Below are 18250 nucleotides of genomic sequence, written 5' to 3'. Positions count from 1 at the left end.
AAAACTAAACTGATTGAGAATTAAATGGGTTTATAGAAAACTAAGGCAGAATGAAATTTTGTCATATCATGCTTATCTATCATTGGCATTAAATTGCACTTTCTGGAGACAGTTTCCATTTGTTGAAAATGTTAAACATACTGATGAAAATAATTCTTATTTTAAGCACACTAAATGTTTGCTCTGAACTTTGTAATCTCATATGTTTCTGCACCATACTAACCATGCCCTACTAAAGAATGCTTAGAACAATGCTATTATGGGTACAACAGTAGGGTGGTAATCAACATCTCATCATCTAAAAGACAGCATTGTAATTGTATTCATATTTAAGATGTTATAAGCAGGTTCGAAGTCATAGTTCCATAAGTGCTTATAAGTGCTTTATGATGGCTGACAAGTCTGTTATTTCCTTAAATATTCTTAAAGAAAAAGAAATATTAACTTTTAAAAGATTCAGGTTGCTTAAAATTTTTAATTAGTTGAACACTGGATAGTCAGATTTTTACTGTCCAACACATCATAAGAAATATTCGATAATAAAAATCATAAAAAGAAAATTTAAAAAGGAAAAAAGTGTAAATTAAATCATAATTCTTACTCTGCATAGACTGAATCATTTTCAGATATTACAGTTCTTTTCAGTTCCGAATCTGGAACCTTAAAACTAAATGAAACACCACTTTTCGGAGTACTTGAATACTGGTAGGCACTTTCTTCCTCAGAGGAAACTTGTCTTGTAGTCTCTAGCTTTTTCTTATAGTCATCTGAAACCCATCGATAGCTGTTCTGACGTTCAGCAATATATGCTAAAAATCAATTTATATATCATAAATATTGCTAAAAATCAAATTGCATATTATAGATACTCCTTCTTGTAATTATACATTTTGATCTAGCAAAAATAAATTCATGAATCAGAAAAGTAAGAAGATTTTTTAATCCAATAAAACAGGAAGGAAAAAAATGCAATTTTCTATAATTTGCCCACAAGTGATGTTTTAACACTTTCACTGCCAGTCAAGTGAGGCTATATTGATAGTTAATGCTGTGTCATAGAAATAGATTGTACCCATATGCCGACTTAGTTATTACAAGAAATATGATTTAATAGAGCCAATAAAAGATTATTATGAGTACCACATTGATTACTAAGCCTTTAAGCATAAAATTTTATAACTACGCGCTAGTGCGCGAAGGGCACTAGAGGAAAAATTACTTCTTCAATGCCACATTACGCACTGCGGCATGGCATTTAAAAGTGGATCAAAATAAGTAACAATATGCATTATTTTGGCGTGAAACTATATCACAAACAAATATATATATATATTACAAATGAATCTGTTTAGTTACAATCATATTATTGCAAACTATATACTTCAGAATGTTATTCGTGTATGATCTTTGTGGGAAATGAAACTTTGTTTCCAGTCCAAACCACATACATTTACAACTAGTTTCCAACTTTCACTCCATGCTAATACCAACATATATATTCAAAACGTAATGCCGATTGAACATAAAAATCAACAATGAGACATTGCTTTTCCCACACCAACACATGACTGGCACTTGGGACATCACACTACAACATGCGCAAGAGCGCGATTGGCTTTTCAGCAATGACGCCAGTCATGCACCAGTGTGTGATCGGCAGCGAACGTGTTACTTCAGCAGTAGAATTCATAACTCAGAATATTAGAGTTTTGTTAACAAGTATGCTTTGACATTGCTTGATGACAAGTATTACAGTACTAGATTTTTTGCTGTTTATATCCTGCATATTTGAAATACTAAAAAAAGAACATACTTTTATTAATACTGATGTTGCAAATGTTATGCCGCTACATAACAAGTACAGTCAAAAGTCTTTAATCCGGACTCGTCGGGACTTCGGCGATTCCGGATTATAGATCATCAGTTTAAATCTGGTAAGATGGCATGCAGAAATTATAAAATTAAAAATATGAAACCGTAATTTATAAAATAATGAGCAATTATGATCTAAAGGGTATCAAAATTTACAAAAAAAAAAAAAAAAAAAAAAAAAAAAAAAAGCTTAATATTTATTTGTTTACTTTATTAAACATTTCTTTCAATGCGCGCATGCGTAAAGCATACATTACGCATAGCTGAAATTAGAAAATTGCATCCAGAAAACTATTTGATTTGTATTCGTGATATTTATAATGACGAGGAATTTGATTTAAAGCATATCAAAGACGGAGTACATCGAGATGAAATACTACATTTAGTAAGGAATTATAAGCCGAATAAAATAAAAACATCTGCCCCAAAGATAACGATAGTGCTGACAGATCAACTTCCAGTTCATTGCGCGCCGCGATGTCCCCCCCCTCCCGCGCAGAGCAGCGTGAAATTGATAAACAGATTTCGGAACGGTTAAATAAATAAAGGATATGCCTTTATTCATCTTTTGCAGCAATTCCACTTTTTGTTTGATGGACATCGAAACATACTTTCGTTTTGTAGATCCTTTGGGAGCTCCAGCATCGGAAATTCTGTTTGACATAATCGAAAGTTCAAGCTTACTTTTATAAAATTGCTCTTACAGTCTGCAAAAAATAATAAGCCAGATCCAATTCTAAGATTAAGGAACAACGCAATCATCAACATTAACTGAAATAGATAATTAGATAATTTTAGCTTACACCGTCCGTTATACATTAAACGCTCACGCGAAAACGTATTCTGCTCTTGCGCACACCCATATGCACAGTGGTAAAGGTCTTGTGCGCACGCGTAAACGCCTATGCGCATGCACAGAAAGATTTTAGCTTTGAGGTTCGGGTTATGGGTGTCCGAATTAACGACTTTTGACTGTACTGCAAATGTATTTAAATTTCTTAAAATTCACACTTAATTAAGAATTTTTCTGATAAACTCTGAAAAACTGAATTTTTCTGATAATATTTTATGAGAGCAAAACACTTCTTGAATCAATGTAAATATTAAAATTCAGAATATTTTCTTGACAAATAAATGTTGGGGTATGTTGGAAAGAGGTATATGTATTGCACAGACTGCAACAGAGTAATAGGGTTAGCTACAATAAATAACGTCAATTGCAATAAAATAATACGATCACGAAATTTGAAAGCAATGTTTCCAATTTTGGTATGAAGCAAATGTCTTCATTTGTTCATATAATAAAATGTTTACTTTAGTATAAACGGATAAGCAATTTGAATAGTTATAATTATTAAATGACCAGAAATCATCCTGGAATTGCTAAACTGTTATGCTGATCATTTTTAGGGTAATTATTAGGGAAGGCAGCATTTCATCCCAATGACATATTTCTCCAGCCAGCACTTTCACAAAAGATAAATTTTATTTTTAGCCAATTCATTTATTGATATTTAGATAACAAATGTATGACTTAATAATTAGCTTTCAAGATATGACAATAAAGTTCAGTAAATGATGTCATAGATGGGTGGGTAAGATACTCCATAACATGTTTGAACATGTCTGAAAGACACAGAGTACACGAGAGAGAGAGTAATAAGTGTTACAGATTTCTGTTAGTAACACTCAATATGCAAAGGCTATAAATAAAGCAAAAAAAAATTAAGTTCTGTTTCAAACTTAGTAAATCTGTGAAAGAAAATCATGACATGTTGAAGCAAGATTACAGAGACGAAGGTATATGTTTTAAATGTGCTCATGAAAGGTTTAAATAGTTTCATGATGGATGGGATTCTCTTAAAGATGATGCTCGAAATGGTACGGCTACAGCTTCTTAAATGAAAAAGATGTTGGCCAGGAGAAGCAATAATAAACATTAACACTAGAAGAATGCACTAGCAGGGTTTAGAGTAGATTGAAGGGTGTCCATTATATTATCGCGAAGTTGTTGTTTCATTTACGGTAACCTGATTAGTTGAATGTTATGAAAACCCTATTAGGATGTAATCGGTCGTAAGATTGCGGTACATTTTGAATGATTGGGAAAAGATTTGTAAGGGCTTGTGGTGTGTGTTGGTCAGGAGGTACATTGCTTGCTTTGTGGTTTAGATGGTAAAATGTCTGAATGTGGCAAAATTAATTTGAAGTTTCTGTAGTGGTTTAGATGGTAAAATGACTGAATGTGGAAAGATTAATTTGAAGTTTCTTTATGATTTAGAATGAAAGGGGGAAAGAGCATTAATTGAGTGGTGTGTAAATGAAGGTTTACTTAGTGCCATTATAAGTGTTCTGGATGTAGGAAGGAAATGCGTGTGGTCGAATGTCAGCCGATACCGTCACTACGGAGGATATTTTTTAATCTTTTTCTTGTGAATTTATATACACGGATTCTAGTTCATATAATTTTAATAAGTTTTTTGGATGCTGTTAAGGAATTTTGTTTGACATAAGACAGAGAAATTTGTCAATAAGATGAGTGGATATCTCCTTTGTGTAAGATAAATTTCCTTTGTTATGTTATTTCATTGTTTGATTTAAAATTTAGCTTATTGAAATTATATATTTTTTGTTGGCTGCTCCTTTGACATTTTATGTGAATATAGATCGATGGGTAAAATCCTAGAAGAACCCACACCCTTGGCGACAAACTGAAAAAGTGCATAATCACCCACTGCTTCGCACGTTTCTCAAAATCGCCAACTTGAAAATAACAAGTCAAAGAATTGCACAAACTTGGTACCATTGTACACATCGACCTATTTTCATTTAAAAAAAATCAGAGAATTGCACAAACTTGGCATTGCACACTCCCTTGATTTTGCCCATGTACATATCGATATGCATCGCCAACCAAAATCATTCGGGCCAAGGGTAGGAAGAAAGCTTCAGATGTGGCAATGCCGAAATACGGATTCGAGTTCAAATAATTTTAAGAAGTTTTTGGATGCTGTTAAGAAATTTTGTGGCCACAGACTAAAGACGAAAGAACTTTTAAATAGGGTGAGTGGATATTTGTTTTTTATAGCGCTTAAATGTATAACTTGTTTTTCCTTTTTTACGTTATTTTATTGTTTGGTTTAAAATGTAGTTGATTGAGATTATGTATTTTTTTGTTTGTCTGTATTGTAGAATTGGGTGCTCCTTTGACTTTTTAAGTGAAAATATATATCGATGTGTACATGGACAAAGTGAAGGGAGTGCGCAATGCAAGTTTAAGCAATTATTGAATTTTTTTTAAGTGAAAATAGGTCGACGTGTACATAGATAAAGTCAAGGGAGTGCGCATTGCCATTTTTGTTCAATTCAGGGATTTTTTTTTAAATGAAATTAGGTCGATGTGTACATGGATATCGAGTTTATGCAATTCTTGTTATTTTGGCTTTGTGTAGTGGTGATTTTTGGCTCAAAAATTGCCATTGTGCAAGCCAAAATAATAAGTTGAAGAATTGCACAAACTCGGCGTCCATGTACCACCAAAATTCACCAAGGGGTACCCTAAAATATACTTTTAGCAATTTTTTTTTGTTTCAAAAAAGAATGGTTTTTCATTGCAAATATTTAATTATACATATTATATTTAACATACCATGAACAGAAATAGAAACAGTTTTTTCCCACAGAAATTTATTTTCCCAGTCCATAGAATTAATGAAAATGGGTATAACATGCAATCATATGTTGGAAAAAAACAGTTTGGTGATGTTCAGACATCCAGTTAGCCGTGATAATGTGTTTGAGGCATTTTTAACAACAATTGTTGAATTGTAGCCTCGATAAAGAATTTGTACAAAATGACTTTTCCAGTACGATTATATATGTTATTTGGAACTACTCTTATATGCACCCTCAGGTCACCAAATTTCTCGCCAAACAAACTCCACGCTGCCATATTACAATCTAAATTTTTTCTCTACATTTCGAACTTTAAACCTAAAATGTCTCCAAAATCCACGTTTTGAGTACACAATTTAAGCCAAAAGTCCGAAACCAAAAAAAAAAAAAAAAATTTAGATAGCAAAATCATAAAGTTTCTAACCAAAAATATTTGACAAGAATCCATGTACACAGCAATATATTTTAACTTCAAAAAACATCTATCTACGAATTGCATATTTTAGGCAGCGAAGGAATTTACGAACTACACAAACATCGCTTCAATAAATTAACATAACAACAATAAATTTCAAAGAATACCATGTACACAGCATAATGTTTAAACTTAAAAAAACATCTATGAACTGCACAATCTAGGCACACAAATCAACCAAATAAACTAAATTACAAACAATTCAAAAAAACAAAAAACAACAACAACAAAAATTCATAGGAAAAAAACAATGAAAATAACATTCTACAAAATAAAAACAGTAAAATAAAATGCACTTAGCATGATACATTCCTGAATAAAATTTCGCCTGTCACACAATATCTCTGAACAAAAGTGCCATGATTTTGCTATATCACATGCCTTTCTGAGATTAATAATTTCGAAAGTAACGATAAAAACTTCCTCCAAATTTAGCTTACTACACCAAAACCACAATCCAAATCTTAAACTCTGCTGAACCATTTGACTGCAAATCCACACAAGAACTATCAGAAATGCTCTTCTTTGTCCAAGTTCTCATACCAGAACCGAAATTTTGCACTCCATTTTAAAAGTCACACAGAAATTCCAAAAATACACTTCAATCCTCATAAACACACCCGTGAACAAAAGACTTGTTAACATCTCCAACATTGTACCTTTTAATACTAAATTTACTTTCCACACAATCTAAACTACATGACTGAAATCATTCCACCACGTCTATCATTGCAACATAGGCCATTTCAAAACACGCACGACACGAACCAGCGAGCAATTAAACCACTCCAGGAAAAGGGGTAGAGTAGACTTTAAGGTACTCCTTGTATTATGGCGAAATTTTTTCATTTATTGCCAAGTTGTTGTTTCATTTATGGTAGCCTGAGTAGTTAAATGTTATGGAAATCCTATTGTGACGTAATCGGGTGCATCTGGGAAATTTTGAATCATGGGATGTTTTGTAAGCGTTTTTGTGGTGTGCGTTAAAACCGTTTAGATGGATTTGAATGGGTTTGTAGGAAGAAAGGTTCAGATGGTCACTATGTGAAGCGTTCGATCAGAAAGAGTACCTAGTTTGAAAAAAGTCATTTGAGTATGACTGATATTTTGATTTTTATGTGGCTCTGGGTGTACGAAGCGAACCCGAAAACCATGGTAAGTGAATATTTGCTTTTAGTAGTGCTTAAATGTATAACACGTTTTTCCTTTTTTATGTTATTTTATTGTTTGGTTTAAAATGTATTTAACTGAGATTACGTATTTTTTGTTTGCCTATATTGTAGACTTTGGTGCTCTTTTGACTTTTCAAGTGAAAATATATCGATGTGTACATGGACAAAGTAAAGGGAGCTTCGCAATGCCAGTTTGTGCAATTCTGGTAATTTTTTTAAAGTGAAAATAGGTCGACGTGTACATGAATAAAGTCAAAGGAGTGCGCAATGCCATTTTTGTGCAATTCGGGGGGGGGGGGGGGGGGGTAAGTTAAAATAAGTCGATGTGTACATGGATACGGAGTTTGTGCAATTTTGTCTTGTTATTTTGGTTTTGTGTAGCGGCAATTTTTGGCGTAAAAATCGTCGCTTCGCAAGCCAAAATAACGAGTCAAAGCATTGCACAAAATCCGTATCCATGTACCGCCAAAAATCGCCAAGGGGTACCCTAAACTATACTTTTACCCAGGAAAAGATTTGTCAACATCAACAGGGTTGCCATACAACACGCAACCATGCCAAAAACCAGCACAGAACATAAATCGCCACATTTGGTGAAATTAGGGCACATATAAGAGTAGAGCCTGTTATTTTTCAAAATAAATTGCTTACAAAATTATATTAAATAAAATAATAAACAGAATTTAGTTAGACTTTAACCCTTTGTGACACGCATATTTAAAATATATTTTAATCTTTAAAGAAATGCCTTAGAATAAGTCAGATGGACTTAACTTAAGTGCCTTTAAGGCTTGAAAAAAATTCTGCGCTTTTATTTTTTACGGGGGAAGGTGGGATACCGTTTGTCCCACCATACAACTAGCACATGTCTTATAGCATATTGGTGTATAGCAGGAAAAAAAAAATCATATATGGAATGAATAAACAAAATAAAGCGTGCATTCTAAAATATTCATAATAAACACAATAAAATGCATTTTGTACTTACTGCATATATGCTTGTAAAATTTGCATATGCACATTTTGCATATATATATTTAATATTTTTAAATTTTAGGAACAAAAGAAAATATTTTCTTGAATATTATTTTAAGATTAAAATTTGATACTTGTACATATGATACTAAATAAAATATTAAAATTGGCACTTGATTCAAAAACATTTATATATGATTAAAATTGAAAAAAAAAAAAAGTCATTTTTCATGAAACTTTGAAAAACATGTTGTTTCATTCTTTTGTAAGCATGGAGGCACTTCACATGTTTCACACATCCAAAATGTTTGTCGTTCTTCTTTCGATGTGCTGCAATATGCACATCTCCTGCTCGTTCTCTTTGGCATGTGAATTACATTTTTTAGTCTTTTCTGGTTGTACGAACGGGGTTTTAGTTTTTATTTGAACTGGGGATTTCAGTTTGCTTTTCAGCTCTTTCTTGCCTGCAAGTGCCATTAGACTTTCTATAAATGAGAGAAAATCTTTCATTGTTTTTACATCATGATAGGGTTCACGAACAAACTTTACTATACTCGCATCTAAAAATTTTTTTAAAAAAATAAAAATCATGTGCCACTATTTCTTGCTTTTGTGATCTATTTTATGTAGTACTTTCAGTTGATCAATCAGTCGACATATCCCATATTCTTATTGTATGAAATAATGCTGTTTGGGCACAGTACTTTTTTGTTTCTTTCCATCTCGTTCTTTTCTATTAATTTCTTTCATTTCAGTTGCCTTTTCCAAGCAAGACAGGATGGAAACAGATCTTTTATCCTTCCATTTTATGCAATAAATTGAATCATCGCTAACTGAAAAGTCTATATATTCTCGACATACATTTGTCTTTTAAATTTTGGGGTAGATACTTCCGATTCATATTTACAGTGCCACATGCATAGATGGGTCTGTGTCTTTAAAAAGTGAAACAAATTATAACTACTTCCCTTTCTTCTTCAGCATTAAATTCAACCTCAGTTATTCTCTCCTGGATTTCAATTTCATCTGAATCAGAACTTACATCTGAAGCATACGAGTCGCAATCAGATGGCAGTTCAGCAAAAAGATCCAAAGCTTCCTGAGTTGTTAATTTTTTCCTAGACATTTTAGCACATCAGAGCATACAACGGATGTAAAAATGCGCACAATCACGAAAAAAGAAAAGAAAAAATAATCGTGAGTGCTGCCATCTATTGAGCGAAAATTCAAGTGTGTGGTGGTACAAATTTTAACCCACTTATTTCAACTGCAAAATTAATGTTATAAAATATTGAATCCAATTAAGATTTTTGAAAATAAAATACCTTTGAATATTAAAAAGAATCATACATATCATAAATTGTATACAAAAATTTTTAAAATATTGAAAAATGCGAGATACATGGATATCACTTTTGTGATCCTATTCTGAATATTTTTTGCTTTAAACTTAAGCCCTGGTATAGTAGTAACATCTACTGAGAAAAATAATAACTAAAATAGATTATTTTTAAAAGATTAGAAAATATCTAACGGAAACTGCTAACTGAGAAAATAAATATTAATTAGGTGGGACATATATTGACCCACCATGCCGCAAAGGGTTAAGGTACCCCTTGTATTATCGAAAAGCTGTTTCATTTATGGTAGCCTGAGTAGTTGAATGCTATGGAAACCCTTTTGTAACATAATCGGGTGCATGGTTTTGGGAAATTTTGAATCATGGGATGTTTTGTAGGTGCTTTTGTGGTGTGTGTTGGTTTTGTTTTATTGTTAGACAGTAGAATGGCTGAATGTACTAAGATTAATTTGAAGTTTCTGTGCGATATGGAACAAAAGGGGAAAAGAGCATTAACTGAGTAATGTGTAAATGAAGGTTTACTTAGCAGCCATTATAAGTGTCCTGTATGTAGGAAGGAAATATATCTGGTCGAATGTAAAGACTGTTCAGATGGATTTCAATAGGTTTGTAGGAAGAAAGATTCAGATGGTCACTATCTGAACTATCTATTTGTAACTTATGTGGCGATGCTGATATACAGATTCGAGTTCAGATAATTTTAGGAAGTTTTGGGATGCTGTTAAGGAATTTTGTGTGCCACAGATTGAAGACGAAGAAATTTCTAAATAAAGTAAGTGAATTGAATATTTGCTTTGTGTAATGCATAAGAGGTTTTTCCTTTTATATGTTATTGTTTGGTTTAAAATGTAGTTTGTTGAGATTATGTATTTTTAGTTTGACTCTAATCTAGAACTGGATGCTCCTTTGACTTTTTAAGTGAAAATATATCGATGTGTACATGGACAAAGTGGAGGAAGTTCGCAATGCAAGTTTGTGCAATTCTGGGAATTTTTTTTTAAACTGAAAATAGGTTGATGTGTTACATGGATACAGGGAGTGCACAATGCCATTTTTGTGCAATCCTGGGATTTTTTTAAGGGAAATAGGTCGACGTGTACATGGATACCGAGTTTGTGCAATTGCTTGTCTTGTTAAAAATCGCCACTATAACAAGTCAAAGAATTGCACAAGCACGGTATCCATGTACCACCAAGTTTAGCCAAGGGGTACCCTAAACTATACTTTTACCCAGAATTTTACAATTTGTTTAATTAAACAGTATGTAAATTACAAAATTATTGATTACTAAAATAAATATAAATTTATATTAAATTCCTTCTATATGTATTTATTAAATAACTTACATTGTGCAGATATTGAAGGAATTATATTTTACTGTAGTCAATTTCTTTCTCATGGATGCTTATAACATTTGGCAAGAAATCGCACTTCCTTAAGCCCAAATTGTGCCAACGCCATTTTCTTTCACTAAGGCCGCTATAGAAGACAAGTACCAAAAAAATAATAATAATAATAATAATATACATTTAAGAAATATAGTGAACTACGTTTAACGCAAAAATGCTTAGGATGAAATATCAGTTAACACGAAATAATACAAAGGTTCCGATAAACTACTATGTATTTTCATGCACTTTTTTTTTTTTTTTTTTTTTCTTTTAACATAAAATGAAAATCCCTTAACACAAAAATATTTCCCTTCGGAAAATACAGAAAACACCAGTGGCGTAGGCAAGATTTAAGAGGGGTGCGAAATGAAAGGTGGTTTCACATATTGCATAGAAAAGTGGCTAACTTGGCTTTGAAATATTCTCAGAATAGCCAATTCCTTTGACAGGAGCCAATTTTGTTTATCTCAGCTACTTTCACCCTCCACCTCTATAAATGCCACACGAAAACACCGCATCTCTCATCAGTTGGCTTTGGAAATTCGGTGAAGAGTACATCACAGTGAGTGTAAAATCAGTGAGTCATGAAAAGTATATGCAGTTATTTAAATGCACATTCCAATTGTGAAATGAATAACAGAAATGGATGACATCAAACATGATGCTAAAAAAGACAATGCAAAGAATAGTTTATACACATAGCTGGATTTAGCATATTTACATGTCAAATGTTATTCCGTTATTCTTTCCAAATGTGTGAATTTTCAAAATATATATTAGATTATTTTCAGAATGCATATTTCAGATTGTACATTTCAGATGTAATTTTCAGAATGCATATTTGAGATTGTACATTTCAGATGTATATTTCAGATTATTTTCCGAAAACTCAATAAATGTTTTATTTTTCAAAAAACTTGAAAATTTTGTATTAAATCAAGTTCTTGTGGATGTTTTTGTTTCATTGATTTTTATTAAATACATGCATATATACATATCTACGTAAGTAAAATGTACTCTAATACACTTAATTTTGTTGAATATATATATACATATATATATATTTTCCAAATACCCTTTAACACGAAAAAATATTTCAGTCCCGTCAATTTCGTGTTAAACGATTTTCACCATATAATAAATAATTTTCCATTTATACTTACTATATGATATAGCTTTATATCAAACAATTATCAAATATGTTAATAAAACTTTTTGTAATCAATGGGATCCAGATTACGACCAATTGACAAAGCATATTCTGCTATCAACCCCTTGATTATTATTGACTCCCCTGGGAGGTAATAGTGGCCCCGTAGCAAACCTCTAGTCTAGCACAAAAAGTTTTGCAAATTAAATGTTAAGCTTAGCTAAGATTTTACATAAAGATTTCACATAAGGTTTCAGTTAAATTCTCTTAAAGGCTTATAATTTGAGGATGTTGTTATCATATCTGAAACCTGTATACTCAAAGAACATTTTTAATTACTGGAAACATTTATTGAGCATACTAACTTATCCGAAATAATACAAAAGAAAACCTGACATAAAAAATTCATTCACAGAAAGACACAGAAAGACTAAAGTAAGTCTAAGTGTAATTATGACATGCAAGACATTTTTTAACAAATAAACAAGCAAACAGCAGAAACAAAAGATTAGCAAATTAGAGGCAAATTTAACCCTCTGGGCGGCCAAGGTTTTTGCTAAGAAAGCACAAATTTCCCAAAACTACTATGAGAATAAATTATTTTTTTATTTTAATGTAAAAACCCTCCTGGTATTTCATACCTGGATTTGTTTTCTTTTGATATATTGCCTTAATTTCGTTGACATATTTTAATATGCACGTATATATACGTTCTTACAAATATCACAATAAATATTCTAGGCCGTATATATACGGCCCTGCCGCTTAGAGGGTTAAACAAAGGGTATGGGCAAGACCCCCTTATCACTGACCAAATTGAGGAAAAATCTGAAATGAGCAACAAAATCGAAGCTTATAAAAATCAAAAACATAATAAACCCTGCTAGGTTTCCAATGCTTGCAGAAATCTAGAACAAAAGTCAAAGGAAATTGAAGTTGGTATCAGGCTGGAAAACAAACTCCCACAACTAATCAGATGAAACATCTTGCAGGAATTACATGTACTTGATCCCATGATTCTTTCCTCTTTTTGACTGGTCCAACGCAGAGAAAAAAAAAAAAAAAATTCTCTTATTTGAGGAAACCTGCCATTCAAACTGGTTCCAATACTTAAGGAAAAAGAACCTGCTGAATTTTGCAGTTCCTCTTGTGACAGCCAAATCGGGAGTTTAAATATAATTGTACTCAACAACAAAATAAAACTGATGTTGTTTTGTTGATGTTGAGGCATTTATTAAATTTGCAAGAATTTGAAACAGTTATTTATAATCATTCCTTTTCACTAACTGGCAATCACCGGTGGATGAAGAAATGAATCTAAACTGAAGTATCATTCACTCTCTACTGCATACTTTAGATGCTGCAGATTGCAAGTATAAATGCAGAAATAAGAAGTCAAAGAACTGCACAAACTCTGTGTCCATGTATACATCAATCATTTTTCACTTAAAAATCTGGAAGCACTTCCACAGAGAACCCGGTAAATGTAAACATCGCCAACTTTGGTGATAATAGTTCAAACCTGGTAATCCAGCAGATTTATCTTATTCGCTTGTTGGAAGGTTACAACCATTCCTCTTGCATTCATTTTGTTGAATTATCACCGTCGTTGTTCGCATTTGCAGATTTATATTATTCTTCTCTTATTCATTATTATTTTTTCTGATTTTCTACGTTATTTTTTCTGAATTTTTCAACAACGAATAGATAGAAATATTTTCGTATAAGTAAAGAAGGTTTTGTAGATAGCTGTCAGTTCTTGGTTTGTCATTTCAGGATGAAAGGGAGAAAATATGGCGGGAGGGGTGAATGCTAATTTGTAACACGGCTGTTCATGTTGTGTTCTTAATTATTAATAGCTGTAAGCCTGCAGAACCATGAGGTTTCCACAATACTGCTTTGATTGACACAAAATTCGGCAGGAAAGTAGCATATATATTTATGCATAAAACAAAATCAATAATTATATACAGAAATGAAAACAATATTAAATTTGTGTAAGTTATCAGATAATGACATACTGGAGACTTAAACAGAATTACGTATAAAGTGAAAATAAACAGCACAAAATGAAATAGATTGATAAAATTGATATAGTATGTGATCCCCCTCATCTGTATACAAAGTTTACACCTTATGACCATCCTTTCAATTAGGTGGTCAACCACCGCAGAATTAAGCAATCGCTATTCTTCTTGTAGAGCAGTTTCCAGCTCAATAAGAGTAGTTGGAGGTGGGAAACATAAAGATACAGCACAGCTGAGAGCATCCCAAAGATTTTCAATGGGATTAAGGTCAGGCGAATATGCTGGCCACGCCATATGCGCAATCCCTTCACTCTCCAAGTAGCCATTGATGATGTCAGCTCTATAGGGACGTGTGTTATCATCCATTAAAACAAAAGTAGTACCAACTGCTGCAGTGTACAATCTCACAATGGATTCTAGGACGTCATCTCAATACTGGACAGCCATCAAAGAACCCCGTTTAAAGATGTGCAGGTCGGTGCAGTATCCTAATGAAATCCCTGAGAAACACCATAATGCTTGGGCCTTAGAATGTGTGATGTTCGGTGATGTTTTGGGACTGATTGCATGTTCCTTGTTCACGCTATAATCTTATATGCTTGTCATCTAGCTCCAGAGCAAATTGTGACTCATCAGTAAACATGACATTGCCTCAGTCAGACACATTCCAATTGACATGTTCCCGGCACCACTGTAATCGTGGCCCTCTTGATTGGACGGATAGAGGAACACAAACTCGAGGTACCCGGGCATACCGTAAACTTATATGTAATCTTCGGCATACAGTAGCTGCAGATATCGCCTTACCAATGGGCGCTGTAACCATAGATGTCACACGTGTGGAGGCTACTCTGCGATTCCACTTGGCTACAATAGCAATATATAGATATTCCACGGGGGTTGTAACCCTTGGGCGACTGGGCCTTCGGACAACTGTCTGTGTAGTTTGGAATTGTTTCCATAAGCGTGAAATTACAGAATGATGAACGCCGAAGAAAAGAGCAACATCTGTGATCGACTGTCCTGCTTCAATGTGCCCCACAGCACGCCAGCGCTCAGAATCTTCCATTTGTCTTCAGGAAGTCGTAGAAACATGTATGTCTTGAAAACAAATTGTATGAAAGTTTAAAACACTTCTATCAGCACTTACAATCAACATCTGTAAGCTGGCTTCTTATAAGACTGCCTCTTTTTGCATATGTCTTAATATGAAAGCATGACTGGCTGTTACCTAACATATTTGCATACTTCCACCTACCTCTGCAGTGAATTGCATCCTCTTCAATTCTGATTGGCTTCTGGAAATTAGCATTTTCCTCTTCATGCTTTTAGAAGTTAGTGTATATTGTTAATGCTTTTCTAACAATAACCTTTCAGATGATGGTAGGTATGGCATAAATAGATGATTAAATTGAAATAAAAAATATTATTGATTATTTAAGATGACAGAATAGTTTCATGTATCCCCATGGTCATCAAAATTAGCAAACCATTGCTGGTATAAGGAATATATTGTTTTCTGCGCTAACTGGAATTTAAGATAAATTTTTGGGTAGAGTAGACTTTAAGGTACCCCTTGTATTATGGCGAAATTGTTGTTTGATTTATCGCCAAGTTGTTTGATTTGTGGTAGCCTGAGTAGTTGAATGTTACGGAAACCCTATTGTGACGTAATCGGGTCTATGATTCTGGGAAATTTTGAATCGTGTGATGTTTTGTAAGCGTTTTTGTGGTGTGTGTTGGTTTGATTCTTTAGACGGTAGAATGGCCGAACGTAGTAAGATTAATTTGAAATTTCTGTATGATTTGGAGCGAAAGGGGAAAAGAGCTTTAATTGAGTGATGTGTAAATGAAGGTTAACTTAGTAGCCATTATAAGTATCCTGTATGTAGGAAGGATATGCGTTTAGTCGAACGTAAAAACCGTTTAGATGGATTTGAATGGGTTCGTAGGAAGAAAGGTTCAGATGGTCACTATGCAAAGCATTCGATCAGAAAGAGCATGTGGTTTGAAAAAAGTCATTTGAGTATGATTGATATTTTGATTTTTACGTGGCTCTGGGTGCACAAAGCGAACTCGAAAATCATGGTAAGTGAATATTTGCTTTTGGTAGTGCTTAAATGTATAACATGTTTTTCCTTTTTTATGTTATTTTATTGTTTGGTTTAAAATGTATTTTATAGAGATTTTGCATATTTTGTTTGCCTATATTGTAGACTTTGGTGCTCCTTTGACTTTTTAAGTGAAAATATATCGATGTGTACATGGACAAAGTAAAGGCAGTGCGCAATGCAAGTTTGTGCAATTCTGGGATTTACTACCATATGCTTAATATATTTTTTTGTCTGCTATTTACATGCACTAAAAATCATGTTTACAAAATATCACATTTATGGCTCGGCTCAAGCTTGGTGAGTAAAAATTCAATGGCGCCAACGGGTTCTCTGCGGATGAAATTGCCCCAGAATTGCACAAACTAGGCATTGCGGACTGCCTTAAATTTGCCCATGGACACATCAATACATTTTCATTTAAAAAAATCAAGAAGCTAAAACAAAGTTATAACTATCATGGTAACCAGAAATGAGGTTTCATAGCCAAAATTTAAAAAAAAAATTGTCACTAATCGAAGGGGCACCCAATTGTACACTAGAGCCCTTTCTTCTTTCAGTACTGAAACAAGCTACCATATTTCATTGATTATCCACTTTATAATTGTTGTCAAATAAATATTTCGCCGAAAATCGCCAACTAAAGATTAATCGAATTTATTCAAATCGGAAATTATTAAAAAAGAAGGTTAATATTCAGATACCATGAGTTGAAATTACTAGTTCCAAAAAACTAAACTAATGAACTCAAATACTTACAACCATCATTAGACAAATTCCGTCTTCTATAAGGAACTTCTTCATTAGTTTTATCAGCTGTATAATTCTGATTGTTCCAAGACCTGTAAGTTTCCGTGCTTTGTAATCCATATCTGTCAGTGTCCTGCCGACGATTTTGATTATAATTATTGTGTGAATACTTGTCCGATGAAACGTATCTTTCGTTCTGTACAAAAGCAGGTGAACTATATCTTTCTACATATCTGTCTGGCGAGATATAACGCTGATTCGTATCGTATCTATTAGGTGAGTTATAGTGCTGATTTTGACCATACCTACTGAATGACTCAAAATTTTGAGTTTGGTTAAAATGCTGATCATAACGACTGGATCTCTGCTGTCGGGGCATCGCCCGATTTTGCGTATCATAACTTTGTCTATTCTGATATTCATATTTATTAAATGCATTATCAGGTTCCGGATGCTCGTAACGGCATCTATCACCAAAACGGCAAATACCCTGTAAATAATAACGGCACACAACCATTGCAAAACTTATGAAATACTTGTAAAGTTTTAAAAATTCACTTTAAAGCACACGCCATAAAATTCAAAATAATCAATGAATAGCATATGCTGCCACAAAACAAAATACAATCTCTAAAACTTGGTGCATAGGTTTGATAATTATTTTTTGTGATTTGAAAATGACAAAGCACAAAAAGGTGACCTTACTACTTATGTAGAATTTTCTAGGTTCATATTCATGTTACACATATTACACAAGTGATAATTTATGTAACAACTTTCACTGAAGTTTGCTTACTTTGCTAATTTTGCTAATTTTAATAATACACAATAAAAAGGTCAGCAGAAGGGGGAGGGGAATATTAAACTTTATAAATAATTCACTGTTCCATCCTCATATATTTAAAAAAGAAAATTGAGTTTCATTCACAATTAAAAAGTAAAAAAGCGATCATTTATTCTATCTAGGAGATTTTTCTTAAAGTTTTATTTACCATAAGTGACGAATTTCAAATCTCATCAGGAATAAACGAACGGAACCTCCGGAAACTGATGCAGAACAACTTGAAATCTCCATCCTTGGACTGAATTTCTATGAATTCTGAGGAGTTATTTTTTTACTTACAAAATATGGTATGTTAACTTAAGTATTCTGTACAAAATGTCATGTAATAGTAGGCTCAGAAAATATCATAAATTCCAATCAGATGGCTGTGGAAAATCTTAATAAATATGAAATTTATAACATATTTTTTCTACACTCATTCTAAAATGATTTTGCTGGATAACTCATT

The 18250-nt window shown here is 33.0% G+C and overlaps 1 protein-coding gene across 1 annotated transcript in view; it reads right to left on the bottom strand.

Annotated features, from left to right (window-relative positions):
* Nucleotides 1-17578, bottom strand: part of LOC118200477 (uncharacterized) — a 45720-nt gene extending 28142 nt beyond the window's left edge. Inside the window, exons 1-2 of the mRNA XM_035372432.2 lie at nucleotides 16968-17578; nucleotides 602-809 (exon numbers count right to left, since the gene is read on the bottom strand). Of these exons, the coding sequence (XP_035228323.2) occupies nucleotides 602-809; nucleotides 16968-17475 (716 nt within the window). The 5' untranslated portion in view covers nucleotides 17476-17578. The remainder of the gene's footprint in view (nucleotides 1-601; nucleotides 810-16967) is intronic.
* Between the last annotated feature and the right edge of the window lie 672 nt (nucleotides 17579-18250).

Source organism: Stegodyphus dumicola, chromosome 6, assembly GCF_044657685.1.
Source record: "Stegodyphus dumicola isolate Sdum_Otavi_A_Nest chromosome 6, ASM4465768v1".
NCBI classification, from domain to species: Eukaryota; Metazoa; Arthropoda; class Arachnida; order Araneae; family Eresidae; genus Stegodyphus; species Stegodyphus dumicola.
This window is presented reverse-complemented; position numbering and strand designations above follow the sequence as displayed.